At 41.8% G+C, this 27822-nt stretch overlaps 1 protein-coding gene across 1 annotated transcript in view; it reads left to right on the top strand.

Moving 5' to 3' along the window:
• The window catches only part of LOC102099531 (glypican-5-like), a 328856-nt gene that overhangs the window by 9120 nt on the left and 291914 nt on the right, over positions 1–27822 (top strand). Inside the window, exon 2 of the mRNA XM_014258398.2 lies at positions 13972–14133. Coding sequence (XP_014113873.2) covers positions 13972–14133 — 162 coding nt within the window. The remainder of the gene's footprint in view (positions 1–13971; positions 14134–27822) is intronic.

Here is a 27822-nt window from a genome sequence, read left to right as displayed (position 1 = left end):
CTCCTTGTGACAAAGAGCCCCCCGTGCAGACCACTGTCACCTCCTCTAAAAACAAATGAGAGACAGATTTCAGAGAGCTGCACTTGCAAACCTGACAGTATCAGCTAGGTCATGCTAGCTTTGTTTGGTAGCTAGTTAAATTGGATAGTTGGGCACATCCCTAGATGTTAATGGTTAAATGTATTCATTGTTCCAACAAGGCCCCTATTCATAAGGGGACTGTTCTGTGCTCGTTATGCATGCATAATTCCCATTAATGCTCCTGGGGGTTAAGGGTGTATAGTGAGGGGGGAAAACGAAGCTGATGTTTACACATCCATGTTTGCACTCAGAGAAGAGGTTTTATAGCACAGGAGAAACTGATTGTGATCCCTTAACTTTAAGGAAAACTTTAAATCTTTGCTTTAAAGAGGGAGTGGGAACCAGGGAGAAAGGGACACTTGCATAAGCACCTACTTCCTTGCACACCATACTTTGTCAATGATCAGAAATATTACACCAGTGCCATTATTGTAGGAGCTTTTGAAAGTAACAAAGTGCTTGGAAATTCAGGGTTCTTATTTGGCTATCAAAACAATGACTCCAAATCTTTAACTTGTGCCAAAAAAAACTTCTGCAAACTTTTGGCTCATCGTTAATCAGGGTGATGAGATTTTTCTGATTTATTATACAATATGGGTGTTTCCATAGAAAACCATCAGATTAAGATTCCTCACTCTTAGGTGCACATCAAAGTCGTGTAAAAGCCATAAAGAAGCTCAGCACTGCCTAAGAAAGCCTTTCAAGTTGCAGCAAGTGCTTGAACTACTGAAGGTTTTGAAGTGCTCTAATCTCTGACATGGGTGACGTGCTAGGGTAGCACTTTTTGTTTTGTCACAAATCATCCATGCACATAGTGCAAAGGGACCCTGACAAAGTCATTTTACTTTTGAAAAGGGCTGCTTTTTTTCCTACCATTATGTCTCCCATTCACATCTACATGTTTGCTTCCACTTTGTTCAGGTCTAAGTAGCAGGGCATTTGCATAGTCTTCCCTTTGTTCTCAGTAAATATGGAGTAAAATGAGCAAGATCCGTGCTGTGAAATTAAAGCTCTACTCTTGAGAGATCTTAAGGGCCAAATCCTCACAAAAGGTACAGCAACACAGTGCCAAAGGAGCTGGTGTCCAGGAACAGCTTGCTCTGGGTGTTTGTGCTAGGAAATGTGAATAAAGGGAGACTAATCTGTTGAAAACTGGATGTAATTAGAAAAATACACTGCTGAGAGCTGCTGAAAGATTAGAATAACAGAAAATAGTACTGAAAGAGACCTGAAATGATCATCTGGTCCATTCCCTCTACTTGTGGCCAGAATAAACTGTTTAAATCAGTGACAGAAGATCACAGCATCTTTGTCTGTTTGTTCCAGTGCTTAGTAACCCTACTGAATTTTTTTTTTCCCTAGTGCAAAACCTAACTCATCCTTACTAAAACACAGCATTATCCTATTCTTAGGACCTTCCTCTTTGCAGGAACACTCAAGTGACAACTGCTGTGAGACAATGCTCTGTGCTTTTGCACTGGTCCCAGAACAATAAGCTTGTTGGTGTAAATGAATAAATTTGGGTCCCATGCACCTGGAATGAATGAACTGAATTCCAGATGTGGTGACTCATTAAGGATTATAACTTGGTGGTTGAGCCCTAAGAATAGGTTTCTTCCTCCTTTTTGAGTATTGTGAAGAAGGAGCAAACATAGAGTGTGGGGATATCAAATCCCATGATTAGGAAGGCAGAATAACAAATTCACAGATTTGCCATGTAGTGGTAGATGGGAGCATGCAGAAAAAGCAATTTTCAAATGATCAAACTTTGGGCAGCAGTCGAAAGCAGTGGGAAAGTGCATTGTGGTGGCAAGGCAGCATGGAGATACCTGGAGATACGTGGAACATTTGCTCCTAACAAATAAAATAGTTATTTTTACATAGTAGATTTATATATATTATATAGATTTATAGTAGATTTATATAGATTATATATTTTTATATACTAGATTTTGCTGGTGCTAGGCAGCTCACTGTATTACAGGTGTGGAGGGGAGGTGGCAACTAGGCTACAGAAAACAGGAGACAGTGATCAAAATTTTAAGTCTTGCAAATAGACATGGGATTTCCAGAGCAAGTCTGAGTATCTCTAATTTTTCAGATTGAGGGGAGCTCAGAGGGTCCTTAACCCTCTGTTTTTCAGTGTTTCACTGGTTTGGGGTGTTAATTCTTGAGCAATGTTTTAGTGTTACTGATGTAGGGAAATTACTCTTCTTGGCTGAAAAAGGCTCAAAGATGAGAGTTAAATTTTTGTCCCCAGGTGGATTTGATCTTGCTCCAGATCCCTCTAATCCAGTCCTGTGCTGCCAGCAGTGTAGCCATCCCTGGCATGATGCTGTGCCCAAATTCAGATCATTCTCTACTGTCCCAGGTCAGAGCTTATGTCTTGCCCCTCTAAAGCATGTCTGTCTGTCTGCAGAATGCTGCTTGGCTGGGCTTTTCATGGCTTGTCCTGAGAGTCTCTCAGAGGGTGGAATCATGGCATGGTTTGGGTTGGAAGGAATCCTAAATATCATCTTGTTCCAGCCCTGGGATGCTTTCCATTAGACCAGGTTGCTCCAAACCCTGTCCAGCCTGGCTTTGAGCACTTCCAAGGATGGAACTTCTGTAACTTCTCTGGGTAACCTGTGCCAGGGTCTCACCACTCTCACAGCAGAGAATTTCTTCTTAATACCTAATCTAAACCCACTCTGAGTTTGAATCTGGTCTCCCTTGTCCTGTCACTCCATGCTCTTGGCAATAATGCCTCTCCATTTTTTTGGTAGGTTCCTTTCAGGTACTGGAAGGCTGTAATTAAATCAACCTCAACCCTTCCCTTCTGGAGGCTGAGTAATTCCAACTCACTCAGGCTCTCATTGTAGGAGAGGTGCTCCATCCCTCTTACCAAATCTCAAACCATTATGTCCTGTGTTCTGCTCCATTGTCCTCTCACAAGGAAACACAAAAAAGTGGGATCTGGAAGGCTGAAGAAGCAGGGGCTTGCTAAATAATTTTTGGGGAACATACCCAGGGGTTTACATGGTTGCCCCGTGATGATGGTGAGAATATTTCCTCCCTGCAACTCACAATAAGATCCAGCTTTAATTAGTGCAGAGTTCCTTCTCTTTTCACATGGTGGTTAAAAGGAGTGGTGTAATGAGTGTGAAGGCAAGAGAAAAAAGCATATGTAGAAAAACCACTGGCTTCCCAAAACAGAGTAAGGCTTTTAAAAAAGGGAATTGGAAGCACAGCTCTCAGAGAAAGTCTTTCAAACTTCTGCTCAGGGAAGACTTGGCTTTAATCTCCTAATCGTAGTTTTGAAATTTGGGAAAAAATATATCTGTTAGCACTCGAAGCAGCCCAAAGTTGTATTTGGCTAAAGAATTGCATTTTCAGTTTCAAACTGCAATAATCAAATTTATTCTTTCTAATCTGGTTTGCCTTAGCTATGTCAGGAAATCTAAACATTTGCATTCCCCCAAAAGCAGCTGTGGTTTGGCTGTACCTGCTTGGGATCTAAAGCTTACTGGGAGCTTCCCCCTTGCTGGTAACAGACCTGCTGTGCCTTCTCTGATGGAAATAAACCTCAGCCGTGATGAAAAGTCTCAGTGTCATTTGTTGGCAGGGCTGTTGGCTTAGATTTGGCAAGTTTGTTCTAAGTCACTATCACAGGTGCCAAAACATGAGCTGAGCAGCGAGGGCTGCCTGGGGCCAGCTTGTGGCAGCTTGGCTGCTGTGTCTTGGTGGCTGCCACCCCCTGCCCACCCCTGGCTTTTCCACAGGCAGGTTGAGAGGAGCCAGCCCTGCCTCTGTGCCCAGCTGGCTCCAGGCAGCTCTGGGACAGGGGCTGTGCTGGCCACCCCCAGAGATCCAGCAGTGATGCACAAGCGAGAGGGGAAGGATAATCATTTCAATGTGCTGTGAAGGTGCCTTGTTGGAGGGATGGCAGGGAAGAAACATGATTTCTTAATTTATAGAACAGGTGCAGAGGGTCCAAATCAAAAGCAGGAAAACACTGAACGTGCACCTAGCAGAGGGCACTCTCCACTAGGAATTGCTTACTAGCCTAAGCAAACTACTGAAAGAGATCTTCCTCTTTTTCATGTTTGAAACAAAGTGTGGAGCCTAAGGGACTGGCCTAAGGTCAAATGGACATTTTAGTATTGCCAAATGTAGGAGCCCATCAGAGGTTTCCACATTGGGTTTTGAAAGTTGTTTGTCTGTGGTCTCAGCTTAAAGGCTTTTAGAACATCTTCCTGCCTCCCCTCAGCCCTTGGGGAGCAGTATCTGTTTCAGAATCCATTATCCTGGCTCAAGAAGTCCCAGAAAGATAGAGGTTTTGCTGCTGGACACAGTGCTGGGATCCTGGAGAGGCTGGTGGAACATGTCCTGTGCAGTGAGTATGGCTGGTACCCAGAAATCAGGGAATGGCCCCTTCAGGTGAGGTTTCATTGTGGACTGTCTGTGACTCTCCAGAAAAATTCTCTTTCTTATTAAGAGCAGGTTTTCCTGGGATTCCTGGCTGTCATCCCTGTTCTGGGATCTACTCCAGAGTATAACCCAAAGCTCTCTGGGTACAGAGCTGTGTTAGTCTGGGTACAGAGCTGTGTTAGTCTCAGACTGCTAAATCCCCACATGAAGCCCAGCCCAGCGCTGTGTCTGTATTTTGTTGTATTTTGTTGTATTTTGTATGACTTGATGCCTCTGGGTGTCTCCATTGACATCTGGAGGTGCTAAACCAAGCTCTCTGATATTTTTATCTTTCCTCTTTCCTGCAGATATGGTCTAGTGTGGGAGAAGTGATCTGAGCAAAAATCTAGGTTCAGCCTAGACCATCAAAAACAGGCTCCTGGCATCTTGTATGTGACCTGTGGGGTTGTCAGCATCTCAGATTTATGCTGGATTAGCGTTCCTTTGCATTTACTGTCACGTGTGTTGGGCTCTTTCCTGTCTCTCCTGCTGTGGGATCCCTCTTAATGCTTGTGGGTCCAGTTTGTGGCATCAGAGTCCAGTTTGGCAGCAGTGACAGCAGTGGCATTGTCTGGGTAAGGAACCACAGAAAGGGAACGAGATGCAGAGACCTTGTGATGCTGTAGTCTTGCTGCAGCCTGTTTTAATTAATTACTGTGTCATGGGTGATGAAGTTGAAGAATTGGCCCTGGTGAGGGGTGTCTTGTCCAGCAAGCAGTTGCTTAGTTTTGGTTCAGCTCTTCCTTTTGTGTAAATAGTATTAAGAGTGCATGGTGCTGCTCTTAAAAATCTTGGGTATTTCACCTTGGTTTTTATAGTTTTCATGTTTCTTCTCCCTGAAAATAAATAATGAAAGTGAGAATGGGATCCCAAAGAAATTGCTTCAAATGCTGGTAAAAACTGATGGAAATCAGCCATTTCTCATTCTGAAGTCATACACGAAAGTGGTGTTACAGGCCTAAAGGACAACCTCATTGAAAACAGTAGGATTTAGGTTATAAAATTAATACTTGGGCAAGACTAGTACGTATTTTTAAAGAAGAGAAAACAGTTGTCTTAGCACTTGGCTTCATGTATGGCTTTCAAGTGAGATGGCAAAAACAGAAGTACTCAAATTTTGGGAAGAAAGGGAGTATTGAGGACTTGCTATTCCTCTCCTCTCAAATATTATTCTTGCAATTTCCCTTTCTGAGGCTGTAGCCCAAATGTCCAATAGTCCCTTGGTTCCTTTAGATTTATCTTTGCTTTTATTTCTTCTTTCTTACCTTCTTACAGATTTTTATGTTGACAGATAAAATGAAGAAAAATAGGAAATACATTTTATCGTGAACCTGTCAATATCTGAAATTTTCTGTGCTTTGCCACAGCAGGTAAAGCAAATTAGGAAGTAATTCTTATTAAGCTGGTAAAACAATTGTTAATGTCTAAATTATCATTAGGGTTTGAAGTTGAGATGAATGAAGTGATTCACACCTCTCATAAAGAATTTTATGTCCTCCCTGTAGGACTAGATAGGCAGGCTGTGTGGTTTGCATTCAGAAGGTGTTTTTTTCCCTGACTGTACAGGGCTAGAAGCCTACTTCTTTCATTTAAACACAATTCAGTTTTGTTGTAAACTGTGTTCCACTTTAGGCTTTCCACCTCTTGTGGTTTCTGTGGCTCATTCTTTAGGTAAGGCAGGGTTCTGTGGCAGTGAAATGCTGTCCTCTCTGGAGAGCAGAAATGCAGCTATGAGTTCATTGCTCTTGGATGATACAGAGTAGGAAGATTCACTAGACTCCTCTAGAAAATATTTTGTGTGTGTTTATGATTTTTTGTTAGTGATGGAGAAAATGTGTGGGTTTTACTGCTTGGAAAGTGATAAGGCATAATGAGAGAAGTCATAATAGATCTAAATTAATGGAAGTTCTTGTCATTTTTCTCTCACCTCTGCATTCAGCTATACATGCTGTCCCAGGAAAACAGAGGAAGAAGTTGGCATTGCAGTAAATGTAGAAACTGTAGAAACCCCCTTGCTGAAGACTCACTCTACCAACCTAAGTTGTTTTATTATGTACTTTATGTACACCAGTCTTCTTGTTTTTGTATTAACTCTAGGAGAAAAAAGGATGGATCCTTGAGAGTGTAAATCTCTTGAATTTGCATGTGCTGTATAGTTAGCAAGCTCTTTAGCAGTCACAGTCCTGCTGCCTCCCAGATACATCCACCTTCAAAGAATATCTCACTTAGCGCTGGGCTCATGGGAAGTTATTAAATGTAATCAGCATTAAAGAATTTATCACCCATCTAAAAAAGTGCAAGGCACTGAGCCATGGCCACAGTGCAATCCCTGGGCATGGCAGGGATTCTTTACCTGCACGTACCAAGCTGAGTGTCTTCTCAGATGTTCAATTAAGAGTTTGCAGTGAAACTCTGGAGAGTGGGTTTTGTGCCTTCCCACTGAAATTTTGCAGGTTCTGGTGTGGGGAAGACCAGAGGGAGGGGGTAGTGAACTGTGGGAAGTTAATAATTCTTTGTTCCTTCAAGAGTCTATTTACCAGCAGTAGCATTATGGCTGTTTGGCATTGATGGCAAAGATGCATCTTCCAACACACTACTGACAATCAGGGAAACACTGGATAATCTCCAGTGTATAATTGTAGGTGTTTTGTAGATTTGTTACAGGACTTTTTATTCCTGTGTGTGAGTTCCAGCCCCTCTTCCTCCTTGCCAGAGGTCTGGTAACAGGCATGAGGCAAGGAACAATGAACTCCAATTGCCTTCTTAGCTCTTTGCCTTCAGCCTCCTGGGTACAGCCAGACTTTCTAAGGAACAGCTTGGGAAATTGAGGGTGAGTGACATGAAAAGTCCTCTCCCTGCAGCAGCTGCTCCTCCTTGAGGGGAAGCTGTGGCCCATGGGCTGGAAATGTGTCCAGCGGCTCTGCTGCTCCAGGACGTCCCACAGATGTGCAAACACTTGGAGGAAGGCAGGGAGAAGGGCAGCTGAGGGGCCAGGGAAGGATCAAGAGATGGGAATCTTGTCTGAGGAGAGGGAATTTGAAGAGTGAAGGGTTTATGCCTCTGTGGGTTCCAGTGAGTAGCGGGCACATTCGGTTAAGAGAACCCAGATGCTTTTTTTGTTCACTGGGTCCAGGCACAAGCCAAGGTGAAAATCTTACCAGGCAGTGACCTATGGGGTGAGGCAGAAGGTACACCAAAAATCAGAATACAAGAGCAGTGAGAACCAGGCAAACAGCAGAGGGAAATGGGAAAAACTTGAACAAAATGCACCTAGCAACAGGCCCTTAAGAGCTGTGTGTTTGGAAGAGTTCCTGCTCTGGAAGCTGCTCAGGGCTGGTGCCTGGTGGTCTCCAGCTGTCCTGCAAGCTGTGGCACTTGCTGATGCTGCCAGCTCTCTGGAATCAAGGCATCTAGTGCTTCTTGCTGTTCCCCTTCTGTCCCACTCCAGGTTTCCACCACCCTTAGCTTTGCAGGTTTAATTCCAGTGCCATCAAGTAGTTCTTCCATTTTGTGGTGTTCTATACTTTTTGTTTCCATGTCTGCTCAAGAACTCTTGAGCAAATGCAAGCTATTTGACTTGACAAAGCTGGAAGCAGCTACACTTGCTAGTGGTTTCATTAGTAGATTATCTAATTTGTGCTTGGTAAAATTTGAGGTGTTTATCTTTTGGCCTTGATTGTTTCAACTGGAATAGCACATCTGGTCAAAGCCTTAGTTATGTTTCAGAGTATTTCAAAAGAACAGTGAGAATGCAAATGATCTAGTTAAACACTATCTCTGGTAATGTACATTCTGGAAGAAGGAATGTAGGGAAAGGAGATTTTCATAACTTGTGTTTTCCGAACTGCTGGATGTATGCATGTTGTCAAGTTACATATAGATGCTTCTTTGGTATTTCATGAGCTTTTTGCTTTCAAGGGACCTTTTAATGTGCTTTTTGCCTGTGTGGTCTTTATATTAAAACTGATAGTTGGATTATTTTAACAAAACAGAGGAAAGACTTAGATTGGAAAGTTCTTTCTGCATAGTCAGAAAACGTGTGTGGGAGGGCCTGGCTCCAGCATACCTGAGGCAGGAAGAAAAGACACCTCAGTCTGACTTAGACTCTGCTCCCTGGAGCTTACCTGCCTTTTACCCCTAGGCCACAGAGCAGGGTTATTGAGTTAGCTGCTATTTTATGTCCCAGAGCACTGGTGCACTGGCTTGTTCATTTTTGTGCTAATTCCTGGCACTACTTCAAGCATAGTAACTACCATATTTTACACAGTGACAGATGAAATAGTTGCTGTTTGACTCTGCACACGTTGAGCTGATGAATTGAAGATACTTTGCTTTTTAGCTGAAGTTTAGTTTAGTTTCTAGTTGAAAACATTTCATTGCTTGCAGTGGGCCTGAGCTGTGGCGCAGCAAGGCTGTGCACAGGGAGCTGTGCTCCCTGCTAGGTGAGGATGGCCAGGGGATGAGTTTCCTGACAGCAGTCTTGCAGGTGAAGGTGGTGATGGTTTTAGCACTGTTGGGGCACAAGAGCTACATGAAAAAAGAACCTCTCAAACTTGGGGCAGCCTGCAGTGGCTGGATTCCCTTTCCTTGATGTGCTGGTGTGGGCTCTGCTCATACCCCAAGTAAGCCAGGAGAGCCCTGGTTGGGAATAGTTCCTTTTTCATTTTATTTAGCCTCTTCCCCTGCATTAGTTTGTGCTTAATTGCTGAATTTTCCTCAAGCTGAGGCAGCAGCTATACCAGACAGATGAGTCTCAAGACGGATGAAGTGTTGGCTCCTGCTCAGCTGGGCCAGACACAATGCAAGATACTTTTGGCACCTTTCTCTGTGTTACTAAGGCATAATCACTCTTGGAGTCTTTGAAGATATTTGTACAACATTAAAATCTTGGGCTTTGGACTAAAGCTTTGTTTGGAAATACTGTTGAAATGTTTGTCAAAATACAAAGGCAAAAACTGTCAAAAGACAGATTGCACTGAGCTCACCCTCTGATCATGCCTTGCTCAGAACTCTTCTGTGCAGTGGAAATTAGAGGTTCAGCTTGTTTGAAAAAGCCTGTCTTTGAAAAAGTTGGTGCAGGTAATTCAGTTAAAGTGAATAAAGTTTGGCTTTCTGGTTTCAGAGTATGGCTTTTACAGTGTGTACAGCATTTTAAAGACAGAACTGTTAAACTGCATGGTCAGCTAACAAAATTAATGTATATTCAGTTTTTAGAAGAAGTTAATTTTGTTTGCTAAACAGGCCTCTCTGCTTTTGGGAAATTATACTGATTCAGCTAGTTTTAATGGCCAAAGTCTTAGATTCTGTTTGTACCAAAGCTCAAAATGAAGTCCCAAACTTTTTGATTCAAAACAAAAACTTTTCCACATACAACAAAATACTCCTCAGCTGATTTGGATAGAGCTGGCCAGATGGATGTCAGGTAGGGATACACAGTTTTCTGTCCATTTAGCACCTAAAGTAATTTATAATTATGACACGGAAGTGTCTGAAGGTGATGCCTTTGGCATGTATTAATTGCTTTGGGGTTGCACAGTAGTTTTCCACAGGGATCATTGATGCATTCCAAAACACATGTGCTTTGGGTGCTTTTTTTCCAGCACTTCTGAATGTGACTGTTTTCCAAAGTGGAGCAAGATACTTTATCCTGTTTTTTATAATAACAGGAAGGGTTTAAAGTCTGTAGTTTTTCTCACTTTAACAAGTAAGCCAGGCCACGGTTTTAACCGGTACTCAAGGGGAAAAGGCTTGAGTGGAAAAATAATGTACATAATCAGTGGAGTAATCCTTACGTCTGATCTGAAGCAGAAAATTAATTTGTTTTAGGAAAGCTATAAACCTTTTGGAATTGAAGCCCAGGCATGTAGAGTTGAAAATGTTCTGCTCTGTCAGTAAGTTAATGCATAAGAAAATGAAATAGAGGGGTGCTGTGGATGCAGGTGCTTTGCATATGTGACATAGAGTCTAGCAGAGGGCTCCCATCACGGTCAGGGGCTGGAACACACGGGAATAGAGAGCTGGGTTTGTTCAGCTGTAGGAAGAATAAGATTAAAGGAGGCCATACTGCTGTCTTCATCTCCCTTTTGGGAGAAAATAGAGAAAGTGGAGTCAGTTTCTTGTAGGTACATGGCTGTATGCTGAAAAACCACAGATGTGAGTTGGAACATGGGGAATTAGATAGAAATTTTAAATTTACTTATTTTACTATGAATGTAGTCAAATACTGAAACGGGTTCTGAGAGGCTGTGGTATTGTCCATCTTTGTAGATGCTTGAAACTTGACTGGATGAAGCTCTTACGTAGTTAGATCTGCTTTAGGAGGAGGTTGAGGTAGAGGCTTCTCCCAAATTACTGATCAGGAAATGAGAGGCACCTTGGGGAAAGCTGGGAAGCAAGTCCGAGAGGGAGATTAGCATGGTGAAATCCTGAAATGATGATGTTGGTAACTTGTGTATTTCAGGAAGGTGCTTTCTCTCTGGTGTATTGAATGGATTTGTTCTTTAAAGAAAGGGAGGAGTTTGCGCCTAAGGCTGTGTCTGTCCTGTGGCAGCAAACTCTGAGCAGGGCTAATGGGGTACCCTGGCTCTGGGGGGCTCAGCCCAGCCCCTCGGCCACCCCTCTGTCACTGCTCCTCCCCTCGTCCCGTTGGAGAGGGTATTTTTCATCAAGATGAAAGAGATGAGAGAAACTAAATTTAGTATCAGAGTTATTAGAGACATTAAGATATTACTAGTGAGTTCTAATTTAATCTCGGCACCCAGGCATGTATAGCAGTGAAACCTTTTATTAGGTTTCTATAATTGTGTTAAAAGCGATACCCTGAGGCTAATACTGGAGCAAATGAGATTGCCAGGCTGTGTGTATGACAGCACTGACCTGACAGTGCTGTGAGGAGAGCAGGGCTTGCTCTGCTGGCCTTTCAATGCTCTGTGTTTTACATCAGGCTCCTGAACTGTCAGGGGCTTAGTGCTGTTTCTATTTAAGAGCGCTGTTTCTATTTAAGAGTGCCTTCTGTGACATTTTGGCTCTGGACCAACAAATCCCAGTCTTCAGGCTCCTGGAGCGTTCATGGTGGGGAGATAGCTGGCTGGGGAATCCCAGGAGAGCAGTTCCAGCTGAGATATCCATATCCTTAAAGCTTCTGGAGGAGAGGCAGGTTCCCGTGTGCCTGGGTTCAGGGGGGAATGCTGGGGACAGCACAGTCAGCACAAAGCTCCTGCCATTTCAAACCTTTCTCGATACAGGCCTGAGCTTTGCAAAGCTCCATGGAACAAGCCTGCAGAGGGGTGCTGTGAGGAGAAATGCTTTGGGTGTCAGCATCTCGGCACTGCAGGGGCCGAGCAGCACTCGGAGCCCCTGTGCCCGGACCCCTGTTTGGGGATGGCCGCGTTGCTCCGCGGCCTGTATCGCAATTTCAGTGTGCTTCGGTGTGCCAGCTCAGAGAAGTGCTCCTTCCCTGACCCCCAGCTCCTTGTGACAGCACAGATGTGTTCAGGGCCTGAGCTGGATCAGGGAACCCCTCCAAGTTCAAATTAGCCTGTCCAAGAAGCTAATTTCAACCTGGGACAGCTTCTCTGGCGGCTGGGCGCAGATGAGGTGAGGAGCGTGCAGCCCTCCCGCTGCTGCTTCTGCCAGGGCCTCCAGCAGGGTTTGGGGCTCACACTTGTGAAAAACGAGGTTCACTCAATAAATTATAAAAGGTTTAATATAAACAAAAAGAAAATTAGGAGACAAAGATAATGAAGCAAAGGGTTAAATCAGCCGGGTGCCCTGGTGTGCTGCCAGGAGCACACCTGATATCTTTGGAACACTCCTTTTATCCCATTCTGCTGTGGGGTTTTAAAGCACATTCATACTTTTCCAAGAAGCATTTTGCATGGCTACACCCTGAATCTGCCTTATTAGAGCATGCATCTTAAAGATTTTATTTCCCTTTATCACATTTTCATTTGGGCTGGGGTTCCTTCTGCAGCCGGTCAGTGTTGACAGCAGCCTGGGCCCCATCATTTGTTTCCTGGAGGTTATCTTGCTTTGCACAGACAGGACATTGCCCCAAAATCCAAAATTCTTCTTGACCTGTGCCTAAGACTTGCTAGCAAGAGAAAAAGACATAGCAAAAGCATATAATATATAGCATTCATCTTAATACTTGCGAAAGCCAATATCACAATATAGATTTATAGCACACTGCAGTGGGGAGAGTTGTTGTTTCCCATTTTTGAGATTAGATTGAAGTGTGAAACAAATGCACCTCCAAACTGGTATCCTGATTCAGTTCAGTCTGTGACAATGTCATCTGTTTGCAAACTTATATACAAATGTAGTAAATTGAAATATTTTACTTTGGTTTTGACTTTCTTGACATGAATTAGCTTCACTTTCAAATAAGAGCGGCTATAAACTGGAAGCAACATTTTCTAGTTAAATGAGATGTTTCAGCTAACTCAATGTTTTTAATTTTTGCCCTGGTGAGGGGAGATTTATGGAAGCTCCTCCCTGTGAGTTTGGTCTCAGGACCAGCTGCCTTGAGGCGAAGGGAGGGAAGCCCCTGACACACTGTCACACTAAATACTGTGTGACTTTTTGGGCTCTGCTATTTATGTACACCCCTGGCTTTGGATTTGCTTGCTTAACAGCCTCTTGCTTTTTTTCCCTCCTCTTCTAAAAACATGTACCTGTGGAGCATCAGAAAATACTCATCTGCAGTCTGTACCAGATCCTTTCTGGCACCTGCAAATCCTGTGGTATAGAACGAACAGACCCTGAGTGTGTCCATCACAACTCTGTGATGTAGCTTTAAGTTTCCTTACCAAGGATATTAAACTTCCTGAAACACATACAAATATGGAATGATTTAAGAAAAAATAAAAACATTCTACAAGAATGAAGTTTTTAATCAGCTTTCAACTTTTTCTCTAGTTGCAAGGTGAGAGTGATCGCAGTGCTTTAGATTTTATTTTATTTTTTGGTGAGCTCCTAGGAGCTCAGAGATTTTTTAAGAGTGTAAGAGGTGAATGGGTGATTCCTTGAGGCACAACATGGGTGGTGAGTATTGGATCCTAATTTGAGGCATGGTTATCATTCACACGTTCAAGTTTTGGTACATTTAGTAAAAGGTGTTCAGTGGAAATACTGCCCTTTTGATGGTGGAGCTTCATGACAGTGATACTGTTGTGCCCCTGACTGTGTTCAGGTAACTTTTGTGCCCAGTGTTCTTAACAGTGTAAAATAGTTTATCAGCTGATAATCTCATGTTACTCAAATGAAATAATCCCAACTTTGTGTCCTTCTGACAGCAGCTGAGTTTCACATTGTCATTTCTTGTGGGTTTTGTCTTGTTTCATATTTTAAAATGTGGTGTTTCTGATGTTAGGATGCATTGCTTTTATGGCGTAAGTTCAAGGGTTTTCTAATTTTTGTGTTTTTCTTGTTTGCTTTAAGAGTCAGATTTACAGATCTGTCAACACAGGGCACCAACATGTTGCACCAAAAAAATGGAAGAAAGCTACCAGGCAGCTGTCCGAAGGGAGAGGACTCAGAGCATCCAGGCACTGAACTTTGAGCTGAAGTACATGATAGTTGGTCACATCACAGCTTTTCAAGGTAGGAAACTTTGATTAATTTATGACAGTATCCTCTGCAATCCAAAGGAAAGCTCTTATCTTTATTTTTCATTCCTCTTGCACTGCATGCTCTTGTCACTGCCTTGTGGTTTGCTTCTTCCCAGTTCTTTGATGATTGTGCTTTTGGATAAAGGTGATGGCACTTAATCTTGACTGGTATGTTAAGCATCCTCCTAAATCTAATTAGGAATAGATTTAAGTTGAGATCTTGTTTCTGGGATTAGTGTGGAATTTTAAAGGCATTTTCAAGTATCTTTTCAATGCCTGCTGGTCATGCTTTTTGATATTCTCTTGTGTTGCCAAACCATTTTTTGGGTATAGAACATTAAATGAAGATGAATTGGTTTGTTGATGGTGAAAAATAAGCACTCTAATTGCTATGTCAAATGAGAATACAGCTCTTGCTTCACGACAAAATGCAAAACCTTGCTCTAAAAGGCACATATCAAACTATTGAGTTCCTTCATACAGGTGGTTATTGTATTGTCACAGGGAGGAAAATTCTTGGGTAGAACTGTGCACTGTAGTGTTGAGTACTGGAGGCTTTTCTCTAGAAGGGCATTTAAATATAGGCTGTGAACTTGAAACTTATGAGGGTTGAGTGATTAAATCAGTCAATGAGTGATGAATCCAGCTTATTGACCTCTGTGGGTCTAATTATGTGCTTAATTTTAACTCTGCTTTTCCATGTTCAGTGCTGAGCACCCTCATGGAATGGCTTTTGAAATGAAGCTAGAAGTTATTAAAATACCAAGTGTTGAGGCCTAAATGATTAAGCCTATTGTTAGAAGTTAGCTTTTATCAGTAGTACCTTTTAATGTCTGGTTTCTCCCATCTGAGTGAAAATGCTATAAATAAAAGATGTGAGTGACAGTTAATAAGAGACAGCATATTATCTAAAATTGACAATAAGTGATGGTGGAAGTCTGAAAGAGACATGAAGGGGCAAGAGAAATTTTCTTCTTCTGCTTTTTTTTTTTATGTATTTCCTTTTTACCCATGAGTGAGAAATGGTATTTTGGTTTATTTTACAATTAATTTTTGAAAATGTTTGATATCCCCTTTCATTAAAGAATTGGCTTGGAGGGCTCTTCAGAGGAGCACTGTAGTGAAAGGGTGGCTGTTGGCATTGTTAAATGCTGGTTATTCATTCAAGCAATCTTTCAGTATTATGACTGAATAAAGGTAAGGTCAGAATAGATTAACCTACCAGCCCCTTTAGGTCAAGCCAGAGGCTTTATTGTCCATTGCTGATGAAGCCTTTTGATGGAATGAAAGGGGCAGTTAGACATTTCACACAGTTTAAATTTACAAGCATTTTCTGGGAGTGGGTAAATAGGTTGTTTGTTGTGACTTGCTGTGGCTGGCCTTCTGTCTGCATTAGGTGGGAACACTTGAAAAATGTAACTTTGCTGGCTTGCATTGGGAGCTGCTTTTGTTCTTTGGTTTTGTCCCAGGTGTCAGTGAAAAGCCTCTCCCTTTATCTTGTGCTGGGTAAACATTCTGTTGCTAAAAGTGGTGCTGTTCGAGACATTTACTGAGAAAGAAGATCTTTGCCTTGAATTAGCTCTGTCCTTTTGGTCTGTTTTCACTTGTTGCTATTTTGAATGATAAAGTGAGTGTGCCAACAGCACATTTTACAGTCGGAGCAAATTAAACCCTGATTTTAGAAGCTTTCAGATGCCTTTTAGATCTCATGTTTCTTGCAGCAGTGAGAACTGACTCAGACTTACTGAAAAATAGGACTTTATTCATTTGTACGGAGTGGTGTTTACTTGTACAATTTTCATGCACAATTTGCTTTTATATATATACACTTCTAGTACTGTTGGTTTAGTCAAAGCAAAGCAGTAGTTAGCCTTGCTGCCTGCTTCTGAGGAAAGGAAATTTTAGCTGCTTTTTATGCACTTCAGGCAGACAATATTGTTAATATTACACCAAAACTGATGAAATAACTTTCAAGATTACTGTGGTGTAAGAAAAGGATTTGCAGTAGTCCATCTCTGAGAACATAGTGGTGGGAGTTAAATTTCACTGGGAAAAAAAGACAAATTTTTTGTAAGGAAAGAGACATCCAAAGAGAATGTTGGGGTTTTGTTTTATTTTTTTTAAGTTATACCTTATATTCTTTCAAAGAAGTCAAAAGGCAGTTCTGGGGACATTTAAGTGCCACAAGTATTAATAATAAGGAGCTTCCTCATGTGAGTAGGAGTTTTGATATGAATTTGGTTAAATATCCCCTCTACACTGCCTTGGCACTGCACCTGGCTGTGGATATTTTGGACTTGAAGAGATACTGTTTTGGGTTGTCTTCTTGAAAGTGAAAATGTTATTTAAGTAGCTTTTCCCACAGCTGAAATAAGACAGTTTTCACAGGTGCTGGATTTGGTTGTGCAAAATAATTAATCTGTAAGACCAGATTAAATATATCACAGCTGTGGGCAGGCTTGTAGTATTTGGGCTAGTGCCCAATCCTTATATATGGAGAGCTTTAGCACCAAGGTTCAGTCCCACTGTTCTTCCCCTTAAAGTTTTCAGTATTAGCAAGTGATTTTTGTTCAAACACTTTAATAAACCAAGCTCCTGCATGGATGTGTTTTGCCTGTGTCTCAGCTGCTGATAGCACTGGTCTGAGTAGGAAGAGCCCCACTGGCACCAGTTGCAGGCTCAAAAATGCCCTCCCCATGAGAAAGAGGACGGGAGGAAGGGCCAGAGGCAGGAATGGAAGGGTCAGCTGGCTGCTTGGGAGGTGCAGCATCAGAATCAGCTGCTGTAAAATCTTACAGCAGCACAAAACCTGGGGGTCTGCCACGCTGAGTGCAAGCAGGGCCCTGCGGGAGGGTCTCATGGAAAGCTGGTGCCTTCGCTTTCTCCTCATCTTCTGCTCCGTGGTTGAGCCTCAAGGTCATAACCATGGCTTTAGTCCCTCTCCAGGTGCTCCAAATGCAATCACAGACAAGAGGAGTGCATGAGATGAGTAAGGGATCCAGGCTGTAACAGGAGCAGTGTAAGGGAGGAGGATGTGCCTGTTGTGATGATCCTCCCTGTCAGTCTCTCTCTGCCTCTTCACAGCTGGCTTTATTGTAACTGCATTTTGGAACAGGTCACTATGTCCAATCCAAAGATGTGCCTGGCTTTGCTCCTTTGGCTGCAGCCTGAAATGCCCAGCAGAACTATTTAAATGAATGATGAAACAGAACACATTCATTTTGTGTCTCACTTTCCCCTGTGATAACATGAAGATTCTCTTTTGAACTTACTGTTTTCTTTTAGGCTTGCATGTAAACAAATGCATTGTTTTAGATGGTTGGCTCTGGGGTGATGATACCTGTTATTTGGCAGAGTCTTCCATCCTTGCCCCAATTTCCTCATGCAGTCCCTTCACTCCTTGGGGACGCTTCCAAGTATGGCAACTGCTTCATTGTTAGTGGATTAGGAGTGATGTGGGTGTGCAGGCTGAAAGGTGCTGTCAGAAGAGGTATCAGTAATCTGACAGGAAAGCTTTGTTGTGGTCAGGCAGCAGAGAGAACCTGGTCTCCCTTTTCTGTGTCCTTCATGGAGTGCTAACAGGTGCAAGGTAAGGACCCACAGACAGCTTGGCTCTGCTCCTGTCATCATCTGCTGAGGCTAATTTGAGGTAATGAGAACCCAAACACTGCTAATTTATTCGTTCTGCCTGTGGTCTCTGCAGAGAGGCAGAACAAGATACTTTTAAAGCTACATCACTTTTCAGTCACCAAATTAGCAGCTATCAGAGATAACGGTGAAAAACATCGAGCTCAGCAGTTTAAAGAAGTTACTGTTCTCTGCACTTGTTATTACAGCAGGCAACAGGAATTGTTCACTTAGCCTCTGAAGAGAAAACTTCAATGAACGAAGCTTGTTGGTCATAAAGCACTAATTTGTCATGCTTTTCTAAAATAACATTCATTTGACCTTGAGGGTTGGGTGCTAGGACCAGTTCCAGTGTTCTCCCAGCTACAGGAGGGAAGATGAGTTTTGGAGCTCTGTTCTTCTCACTCCTAACCCACAGGGTTTGGCAAACCTGTGCTCACCTTCTGCTTCCTATGGAATGGGAAGATGCTGGTTGGAAAAACACCTTGCTGCACTTTCTAATAGCTGCAGTTGCCCTGACATTGCAATGCATGCACATTGGTTTGCCCTGTTACCATCACCATCTAATCCAAGCAGGCAACTTGGGAAGGACATGAATGATGGAAAGGCAAGCTTCTTGTAGCAGGCATGGAGTACAGAACTTCTGGTTGTCAGTAAAATGCCTGGAAGTTTATGCCTACTTTATCCACAAGGTCCTTAGGCACAAAGGTTTTCCTCTGAAAGCCTCCATGGGGAATGGGGATGACTGGATGGTGTCAGGGGATCTTGGGATGGATAACACCAGTGGGCCCATTAATCAACTGATCCAAACTCTCCCAGAAAGGAATAATATACTACACTGCACTGTGTGGAGTCAAAAACATTTTCCATTTTCATTTGGCTCTGTTGCATTGTTGCTGATAGTTATTTTTACTGAATTTCAGAATATCAGCTTGAAATAGGGGTGTCTGGTTAATGGTGCTGAAGTGCAGTGACATTTACAAAACAAAGACTTGGCTGTAGATGTGCACTCTGGTTTGAAGTAAATTACTACATGAAGTGTAGCCACAATGCTGGAGATGGATGCAATCCAAAATCAATGAGCTATTTAAAAAAAAACCCCAACCATCACCAGCAGAAACCTGCCAAAGCTCACCAGCAGTCCTTCTGGTTCCTGTTATTTACTGCTGGATTATAGAAATGCAGAAGTGTTGTTTTCTAAATAGGCTTTTGGAGTCCTGTACTGCTTGGTCATTTACTCAGACAAATTGTTACCCACCCTTCTCCACTTGGTTTGTACTCTGCTGACCTGTGAGCTGAAAGTTGCCAGGATGCAGAATTTAGTTTTGGCTCTAGGCAATTTTTTTTTTCCTACAGAGAGAGAGGCTCTGCTGGAGTGTTTGTGTCCCCCTCCTGCTCCGGGGCACCAGTGGATCTGTGTTCTCCAGCAGGAGTGAGAGCTGGGCTTGTGGATGCAGAATATCCCTTCTCAGCTGGGAGCTGCCTGCTGCTGGAGCATTGCTGGCTGGCTTCATCCCCATGGCAGAACCAGCCTTGTGTCAGCTGCTGCTGGTGCTGCTGAAATGGAAACACAGCACTTGACTGGATTCCCTCTGTCTCCAGACCTGAAGCACTGGTGGAAGGTACCTCAGTGTGCCTGTGCTGGTGCTGCAGATAGAGAAAGGGAGAGGCTGGGAAGGGAAGGCGTTTCCTGAAGTGGCACATCATATACCACAGGATCCCTCTAAAAAAGGTATTTTCTAGATTTCTAGAGATTTCTAGAGACCTCAGAGGGGAAAGAATTTTGTCTCATTGTAGACTCCAGAGGTGTTTGCTGCAGGAGTGAGAGATGATCCTTTTGTCCTTGATCTTGGCGTGGCTGGGTGATTTTGCCCTACATAAGGGCATGAACAGGGAAATCTGTCAGAAATATGAACATGCTTCCCTCTTACCCTGGAGACTGATAATTCCAGAGCTTGCCAAGTCTAGCCCAACATGTACCAATTATCCAGTGGTTTAATTACCCATTGTTGGGCTCACTGTCCCTAATTCCTTTTTGCCCAGGTTATCTTTTGGTTGCCACAACAGAATTGGGGTTGTTGACTATGTGCTGATGCTGTTTAATTATGCTTCAGGCCTCCTGGTTTAAACACACTGCCTACTTGTTCCATTGTGTCCATTGATCCTGAAATTCTACCATTACAAATATATTAATTGCCTATAAATTTTTGTCTTCTATATGCTATGTATGATTTTAGAGCCCAGGGCTTTGGTAAGGTTTCAGTCTTTGCATGTGGGGTGATGGAAGGGGGTATTAAATTATTTTCTGTAATTATCCTTTTCTCAGCAAAATAAAAAGTCTGCAGTGTGCTGTTCCCTAATGCTCTCACCTTTTGTCTTCTGAACGTGTGAAATTAAAAGAAAATCTTGGTGGTGGGCCAGGGACTGTGAGTAAATATTAACATTACATTGTGAATGGAGATTACTGAACTTGCTGTGCAGCTTATGTGTTCTGTCTAAACTTTCTGAATGGTGTGAGGTGGTACCTTTTTTTGGCTGAGGGACTACCTGTGATGCTTTGGAATGATACCTTTTCAGAAGTTGTGTGTGCATTTTTGTCAGGATTCTAGATTGAAATTGATGCTTTCATGCTGTACATTACTGAAATAATTAATGTATTTCTTACTTGGTGTCTTGTATTGTTCCATTTTTTATAGAAATTGAAATCACTGTGATCTGCTGTTTAGGAAATTTACTTTATTTCTATGTACAAATTGAAAATTAAATGGGGAAAATCCCCAAATAAACTCTCACCTTTAAAATTTTTCCTGTAGTGCCTGTTGAACATAAAATGAGCATGTGCAGAATTCCAGCCTCTCATTTCCTCTAAGACTGTGTGCCTCTAGATTTTTCCCATATTGTTCCATTTCCCACAGGGTACATTACAAAAAGCAAGTATCTGATGGCTTTTAATGGTTTTCACTGTTTTTTTTCAAGGTTATTTAAATCATACTGAAAAGATGATTTCCCTAATCAAACTTCTGATTCCATTCTGTGTTTCCTTAATAGTGCTCCCTTCCTGCACTTAAAATACACCTTTCATCCTGTATTTTCCACTGTAACCCACCCTGCTGGTCACCTGTAATCTAAATGTCAGGTACTGTCACAGGCCAGTAATTCCAGCCTTTTCTCCCAGTATAAAAATCCAGATGGGTGCAGTTTTGGCTTTTCCTGTGCTCCCTTTCATGTTAGAGATGTGTGAGCTGCAAAGATTCTCTGTGCTTTCGCTGCCTGATTTATCCACCTGTGATGCTGGTGTTTATCAGCATCTCTGATTCCTTCAGAATATAAATAACTGTTGATCTTGGTAATTTCTGTGTGTTTCTTTGCATTAATGTATCCCTTGGCTGCTGCTTGTCATTTGGGCAGCTTGTTAGAAAGAAGAAGTTACAAGTCTTTAAAAGAACACAGGAAGGATCAGAGGAATAATGGAAGAAATAAGAAAATTCTGATGACTTTTTGCTTTCAAATCAAGTGGAAAAATAAATGAAAACCTAAGAAGGATGTTTAATTCTAGCCATAGCATGGAAATCACTGTCCTGCAAACCAAATTTAGTGATGATCATGTCCACATAAGTCTTGATAGGGTAACTACAGCTAGTGACTGTACTGTTAATAGTGGAATTCTCCTTAGACACAGGAAAACCCTCCATTAAGTCTTACCTATTACACTGAAATTACTTTCATCCAGTGGCAGTCAGCAGTCACATTTGGGAGTCCCCAGCACTGTGAGCAGCTCCCTGTTTCAAGGGTTGTTGTGTGCAGGTTTGGGTTGTGAAATGTCAGTTCTTTCTGAGGAATGCCCATGCAGAGCTCTGCTTATGGATAACTGGAGAATACTGCCAGAAGCTTACGCTGGAAATCATTATATACTTATCAGTATTGAAGTTTTTGGCTGGTTACTGGAATTGCAGTGCTTTGGCTGATAGCAGGAATGCTGTATTGTTCAGATGTCTTTGTAACATTCAATTTATTAAGTACAGATTTTACAGAACTGTTTGGCCTGAGGCTTTGAAAGGACAGGATGATTCCATGTGAAGTGGTGAGTGAAATAAACACTAAATACATTTAAAAGGAAACAGCAAATCATCTAGATAAGATATCATCTGTTTAGCCTTGATAATCATCATGTAAACTTGCCTTCCTGAACTTGTCTGGCTGTGGCTGCCATTTGATGCCTAGAATGCCAGCAATTTGGGGCAGGGACAGTCTCTTCATCATCTATTTATAACTGTTTTTCAGGCAATGTGGGTAGGGCATCTTGGTGCTACAAGAAGAAGTCTAATGACCACACAGATATTTATCATGTGATCATGGATTTGATTATCTTCTATCCCTGTCCATATTTCACCTGTTGGGGTTTATATTTATCTTTTTCTTCCTCTTTGTTCTCCCCGCTACCTTCTCAGGCTGTGTTTTCTGACTGTATTTTCAGAGTAGAAAAACCTGGTGGAACTGTAGCCTTACAAACTAATGAGATGTTAGTTGTGAGATAGAAAACACAAATATAGCTGGAGAGAAAGTGTTCATTCATTAAAGAAAAACCAAAAAGCCCAAAAAGCCTTCAAAAGCAAAGTGAGCAAATGAATCTGAAGGTTTGGCTACCTGGTATCTCCTTTTTCTTCTGGAGTTGCACACCTAATTCACAACCACGTTGTGAAATTTCTGTTGTCTCCTTCCTGTCTACCAGAAGGTGGGAGGTTTTCTCCCTTTATTTCCCTTTTGTTCTCACATGGTGTTTCCATCAGGAAATTTCCATTGTTATTGCTCAGTCTGATTTCATGCAGTCCCTCAGCCCAGTGATTCTGCTGCTGGCTGTAGGAATGCTTCAGGAAATCTGAAATCCAATTGTTCTCCGTGCAATCCAGTCTCGAGTTCTTGCTTGCCAAAGTCAGGCTGATGTTTTGAGAAAGAAGTGGGTGAAGACCTGAGAAAGAATGTGTTCTGACAAATATTTGAATAAGAATGTAAGTGTATGAAAATCCTGCACAAAGGATTTGTTTTTTATTTTTTACTTTTATTCCAAAGTGGTTTTTGGAATAAAAAGACCACTGACTGTCAGTTTGGGGGTATTTCAATGATAATTCAGCTTTTTATTAAATACCCTTCTCTCCCAAAGATGATCAATTGTTTAAATTCCTTTTGTTGTTTTATTAGTCCTTTTTCTGTGAATTTTAAAACAGGAGAGGCATTTTCTTAGGCCATTTCTGGATCCAAAATTGTAGATATTTTTTGGGCAAGGGTATTGGTACTGTAGTATTGTAAATACAGGGCAGTTCAATAAAAATAGGAGTAAAACCCTTATAGATAACTTGGTGCAAAAGGACTAATTTACTGGAAATTCTTCATTTTCACCATTGTATTTTCAGGCTTAAAAAGAAAATTACTGAGACTGCAAGGTTAAGAGAGCAGAATCACAAAGTAGGTATGTTCAGGGGAGCACAGGAAATAGAAACAGATTCCCATCCCAGCTCTGTGCCCCAGTGATGGTGGCATTTCAGTTTGCAGTGTGCCAGCTCTAGACTGAATGGATGACTACTGTACTCAGAAAATTAATTTATTTTTTTAAAGTTTACATCTACACTGTCGTTGGAGTTTTTTGGCCTTGATTTAGAAGGCAAATGTAGAATGACTTAGATTATTTTGGGGGTTTTTAGCCAAATTAATTAATCTGTTATGCAGATGTAATGTTTTTCCTTTTAGAGTCATTTGAATGTATGCTTTTAAACAATGCTGTGTGACATAATTACCTAAACCATTAGGTGTGTTTAGTTGTTAAAAAAAAAAAAAAAAAGAGGATAAAGTTTTCTTTTCACCCAGATATGAACAGAAAGTGACTTGTTGCTGTTGTGGGGTATTTTATTTATGGGCTGGGGCTGCATATAAAGCCCTTGGTCACTGTGCCAGTCGTGGGAAGATCACAGTTCCTGTAACACAAGAGACAGGAGCACAGACAGATGGAGGCTGTGTAAAAGCAACAGGATCATGGTTTTCAGTGGAAGAGAGAGCGTTCTGAGTTATGTGGGGATTTTTAGATCAGATTTCAGAATTGGTGTTTGATATTAGTTCATCATTTTCTTGATACTCTGGATTGCTGTGGCTTCCCTGCTTGCCCATGCCACTGAGAGCAGTGGGGTTGGCAGGCTTGGAGGATACTTTAGTTTAAAAAGAGATGTACTTGATTTCAAATGAGCTTATTCATGTGTTTACTTTCAGACAAAACATGTTGAAAAGTTTTTAGAATGGTAGCAAACTAAAAAAGGTAAGGAAACTAACCCTGTCTAGTGTGGGTTTTTCGTGATTGTGTCCTTTTTTGTCATTTTGTTTTGTGTGATTGCCCCATGGCAAGGCTGTCAGGGCTGCTTTGGAGCAGCACTTGGACCATCCCTGTGTACCCCAGTGTGGGGAGACTGGCATTTTTAAGGAAATGTCAATATATCAAAGTAGCTGCTGTGCTGTAACCATGTGGAGGAGCCTGCTCACATCCATGGTATGTGAACACAATTCTCACTAGAACTGGCTCTTCCATGTGATTTTTAATGGACATGGCTTTTCATCTGTCCTCAGAAATGAAATGATACATGCAACATATCAGACTTGAGGTTAATGTGGGTTCCCGGTCCTGGGCCTTTTCCATGGATATCTGTTTGGATTGCATTTCTCCACTTTGGGCCATGCTGATGGAGTGTAAATATTTTGGAAGCAGCTATTGGATTATGCCTTTTGTTTGGTATTTTCCTGAGAGTTGGGGTTTCCTTAATGAAATACTGAATCTCTTAATTGTCACCAGCCTGACAAAAAGCTCAGGGCATTTTCTCTACGCTCAGATATCTTAGATTTCGGGATTGGGAAGATTTGTGTGGTTATGGATAAAATCTGCTGCATTATTTCCCATCCATTTCAGTAGGGAAAGGATACCTAGCAGCTTCCCACTGACCCTCCCCTTGTTCTTCAGACGTGCTGTGGAGGAACTCTCAGCTTTGGTGTGAATCTGAATGAAAGCAATGAAATCTGAATCAAATCTGTGAATCTGAATGGAAGTCCTAAGAACAGGACTTGGAAGTAAGGAATTTATAGCTCATGTCTTCCCTACTTATTCCCAGATCTTTCCCTCAGTCTTACAGGCCTATTTATAACAATTAAAGGGTGGTTTTTGTCAGATGTGGGAGGATCCAACAGCTTTGTCCTGCTGAGAATAACTTCATCTGCTCTTAATCTTTTAATTGGGAAGAGAAAGGCTTGAGACTGGCTCTCTCCATTTTCCTGTATTGAGACTTCTGTCTTTGTACCATGCTGAAATGAGAATATTTGCAGATGTTTACATTTGGAAGGTAAGTATTGATGCAGACCTTTTTGGATTCTTAATAGAAGGAAGAGCTTTAACAATTCTTACCCTTTTTGCCATGACTGTTTTTGAGCTATGTAACTTTTTTTCTGATTCATGCTGTCAGATGCTTGTGAGAGTTTCCTTCAGCCTTTTTTAGATTGCTGTGGGAAAGAGGTATGTCTGTAGGGGATGTAATGGGTTCTTTACCCTTTCTATTATTGCTTTTGTTGGGTTTCATAGCATTTATTGTAAACAGAAGGCTATGGACAGGAATAGAGGCTTTTCATAACAATACACTGTATGTCTCTGCTACCAGGATTTTAGAGATGTGTATGTGGAAACACACTTTTAGATCTTTTTGCCCCTTTGAGCTGTGTTCTGAGAAGGCTTCTCTGTAGTGTCTGCATTTTCCATACATGACCAGAGATTCCTGGGGTGTTTGAAGCCGTGTGCCCCGCTGGCACCTTGTGTAGAAGTCACTGCTCTGGGAACTCCTCCTCATTCCTTCTCTCCATGACCAGACTCAGCTTGCCCCAGCCCAGCTGCACAGTCCTGTTTCACCCAACATGCTCATACAGCTGGGTAGGCAATAATTTTGGGTGGATAAATAGCATTCTGAGAAATAGCAGCTGACAAGCAGACAGAAACCAGTTATCTAAGCTGGAACATCCTTTCTACATGTGTTTAATCATTTCCTCATGTGTTACATCCCTCCTTTTTCTCTTAGTAGTTTTGGGCCAGGTGGTTGTGTGAAAGTCAGAACAGAAAATATGGCCTAATCTCTCTGGAATACTTTCCTTCTGTTCCTACCTGTGCAGATTGCTCTAAGAAAATGTTGTGGCATGTGGCAAAGAGCTGATTTTTCATTTTTTCCAGTGGACTAGAAGTCAAAAATCAGGGCTGTTTCTGCACTCAGCAGGAAATGATCCAGATGCCAGTCATAGAGGTGGGCAGTTAACATTAAATATGAGAAATTTTTATATTTTAAAAGCACAGACGTGTGGGTCTCTGAAATGCTCTTATAGACTGCTAAATCTGAGGCCTTTCTTTTTGCAGAGCAAATGGGGTGAAAAGAGGCTGTTGGGGTTTGGCAGGACTCACCTCCTGTAGCACATTGCATCCTTCCTCCTTCACTAAACCTGGCAGAAAAGGAGCACGTGGTAGTTGTAAACATGAGGTATAAAATGCTGAATCACAGACAAAATAATGGCACACAGAATGGGGAATAGGTCTAAAGGTACAAATATAAAAATCAAATTTAAGGAATTGTTTTATTTTTTTTTAATGCTCTAAACTTTATACTCCAGAAATACGAACTTCTTCAAGTACAGTCAGCTGGAGAAAAATAGTCAGAAAATGTGAAAGCCACTAAATTTATTGCCAAAAATTTTTATGTTTTGGGGGTACTAGCAAACAAATGTGAAATTAAAGAAACAGCAGGCCACCTGCAGGAGGGTGAATCCTTTTAACCCACACTGCTCTTCTGTTGATTTTTGGATGAGTTATGATTGTATCAGTCTTCATGTATGTAAATAACTTCAGTACCCTTGGGAATAATGAAAGAGTGTATCTGCAGTGGGAGTAAAGGGAATTCTGGTGATTCAGAAGTGTTTCCTTGAGAAGTTCCTGCTGAAGCCACTGCTGTCCTGAAATCCCTGTAAGGATTTCTGTAGCACTAAGGTGAGAGTTTTCAGGCATGCAGGTTCTGTCCCAGAGGATGAAGCTACTGAGTAGTGCTGGCAGATGTGGATATTAGGTGGATGCAGTACTAGTGAGTGATGAAGTAGCTCTTACCAAGATGAATATTGTTTTTTTACCTGCAAACATAGGAATTGAGCAAGTGTTCTGTGATTTAAATGTATGTGGTCTTAACAAAACAGATCATGGCATTCACATTGGCTGTAGTCCAAAAGGAGTTAAAACCCCTGATAATCTTTGCAGTGATTTAATTGAGCTTGGGCCCTGGCTCCAAGGGTAGAATGAAACTAAAGCTTTTCAATTAAGATGCCAAAGAAAAGGGAAGGTTCTGTTTCCCCAGTGAAGATTACTTTATTGGGATGTGCCATGGAATATATTGTGAAGTGGCGAACGAGTGAACCGCAATGGGTACAAGCCAGCTTGAGCTCATTACTGAAATGCTTCCTCCTGGCAACCTGCAAAAATGGATTCCTGAGAGAAGGATCACTCATTGAGTCCTGCTGGGGGGCAGGAGAAAGTCAGGAAGTGCCAAAAGAAGGTATGAAAAATGTAAAGTACTGGTATACACATGCAAAGAGAGGCAGGCACATGCTCTTTTTTATTTGGATTTAATAATACAGTTTATGGAGATACAGTCCTGCAGGGGAAGTAAATGCATAAAGAACCAAAACTCACTGTAGTTAATTTTTGTTGTAAACAAAATTATTCTTATGACCTCCTAATATTTTAGCTTACATGCCAAATATAGCAGCAAAAATACTCTTTCACCACCACTCCCCTCCAGATTTTGAGACTGTTTATCACACCTACCTCACTCTTGCTGCTTCTGTATGTGGTGGCAAAATTTGGAAAAGATGGATGAAGAGGACCAATGCTTTGATATTCAAATGTGCAGAGTAACTTCTGCAAAGGGTGTGAGAGAAGGATAGGGTGCCAACAAAATAGAGATATTTTGTTTCACTAGCTATTGCCAATATAGTGGGTTTTGGT

This window comes from Pseudopodoces humilis, chromosome 11 (genome assembly GCF_049639895.1).
Source record: "Pseudopodoces humilis isolate 2021_Gansu_Grassland_sample_001 chromosome 11, ASM4963989v1, whole genome shotgun sequence".
Taxonomy (NCBI): Eukaryota; Metazoa; Chordata; class Aves; order Passeriformes; family Paridae; genus Pseudopodoces; species Pseudopodoces humilis.
This window is presented reverse-complemented; position numbering and strand designations above follow the sequence as displayed.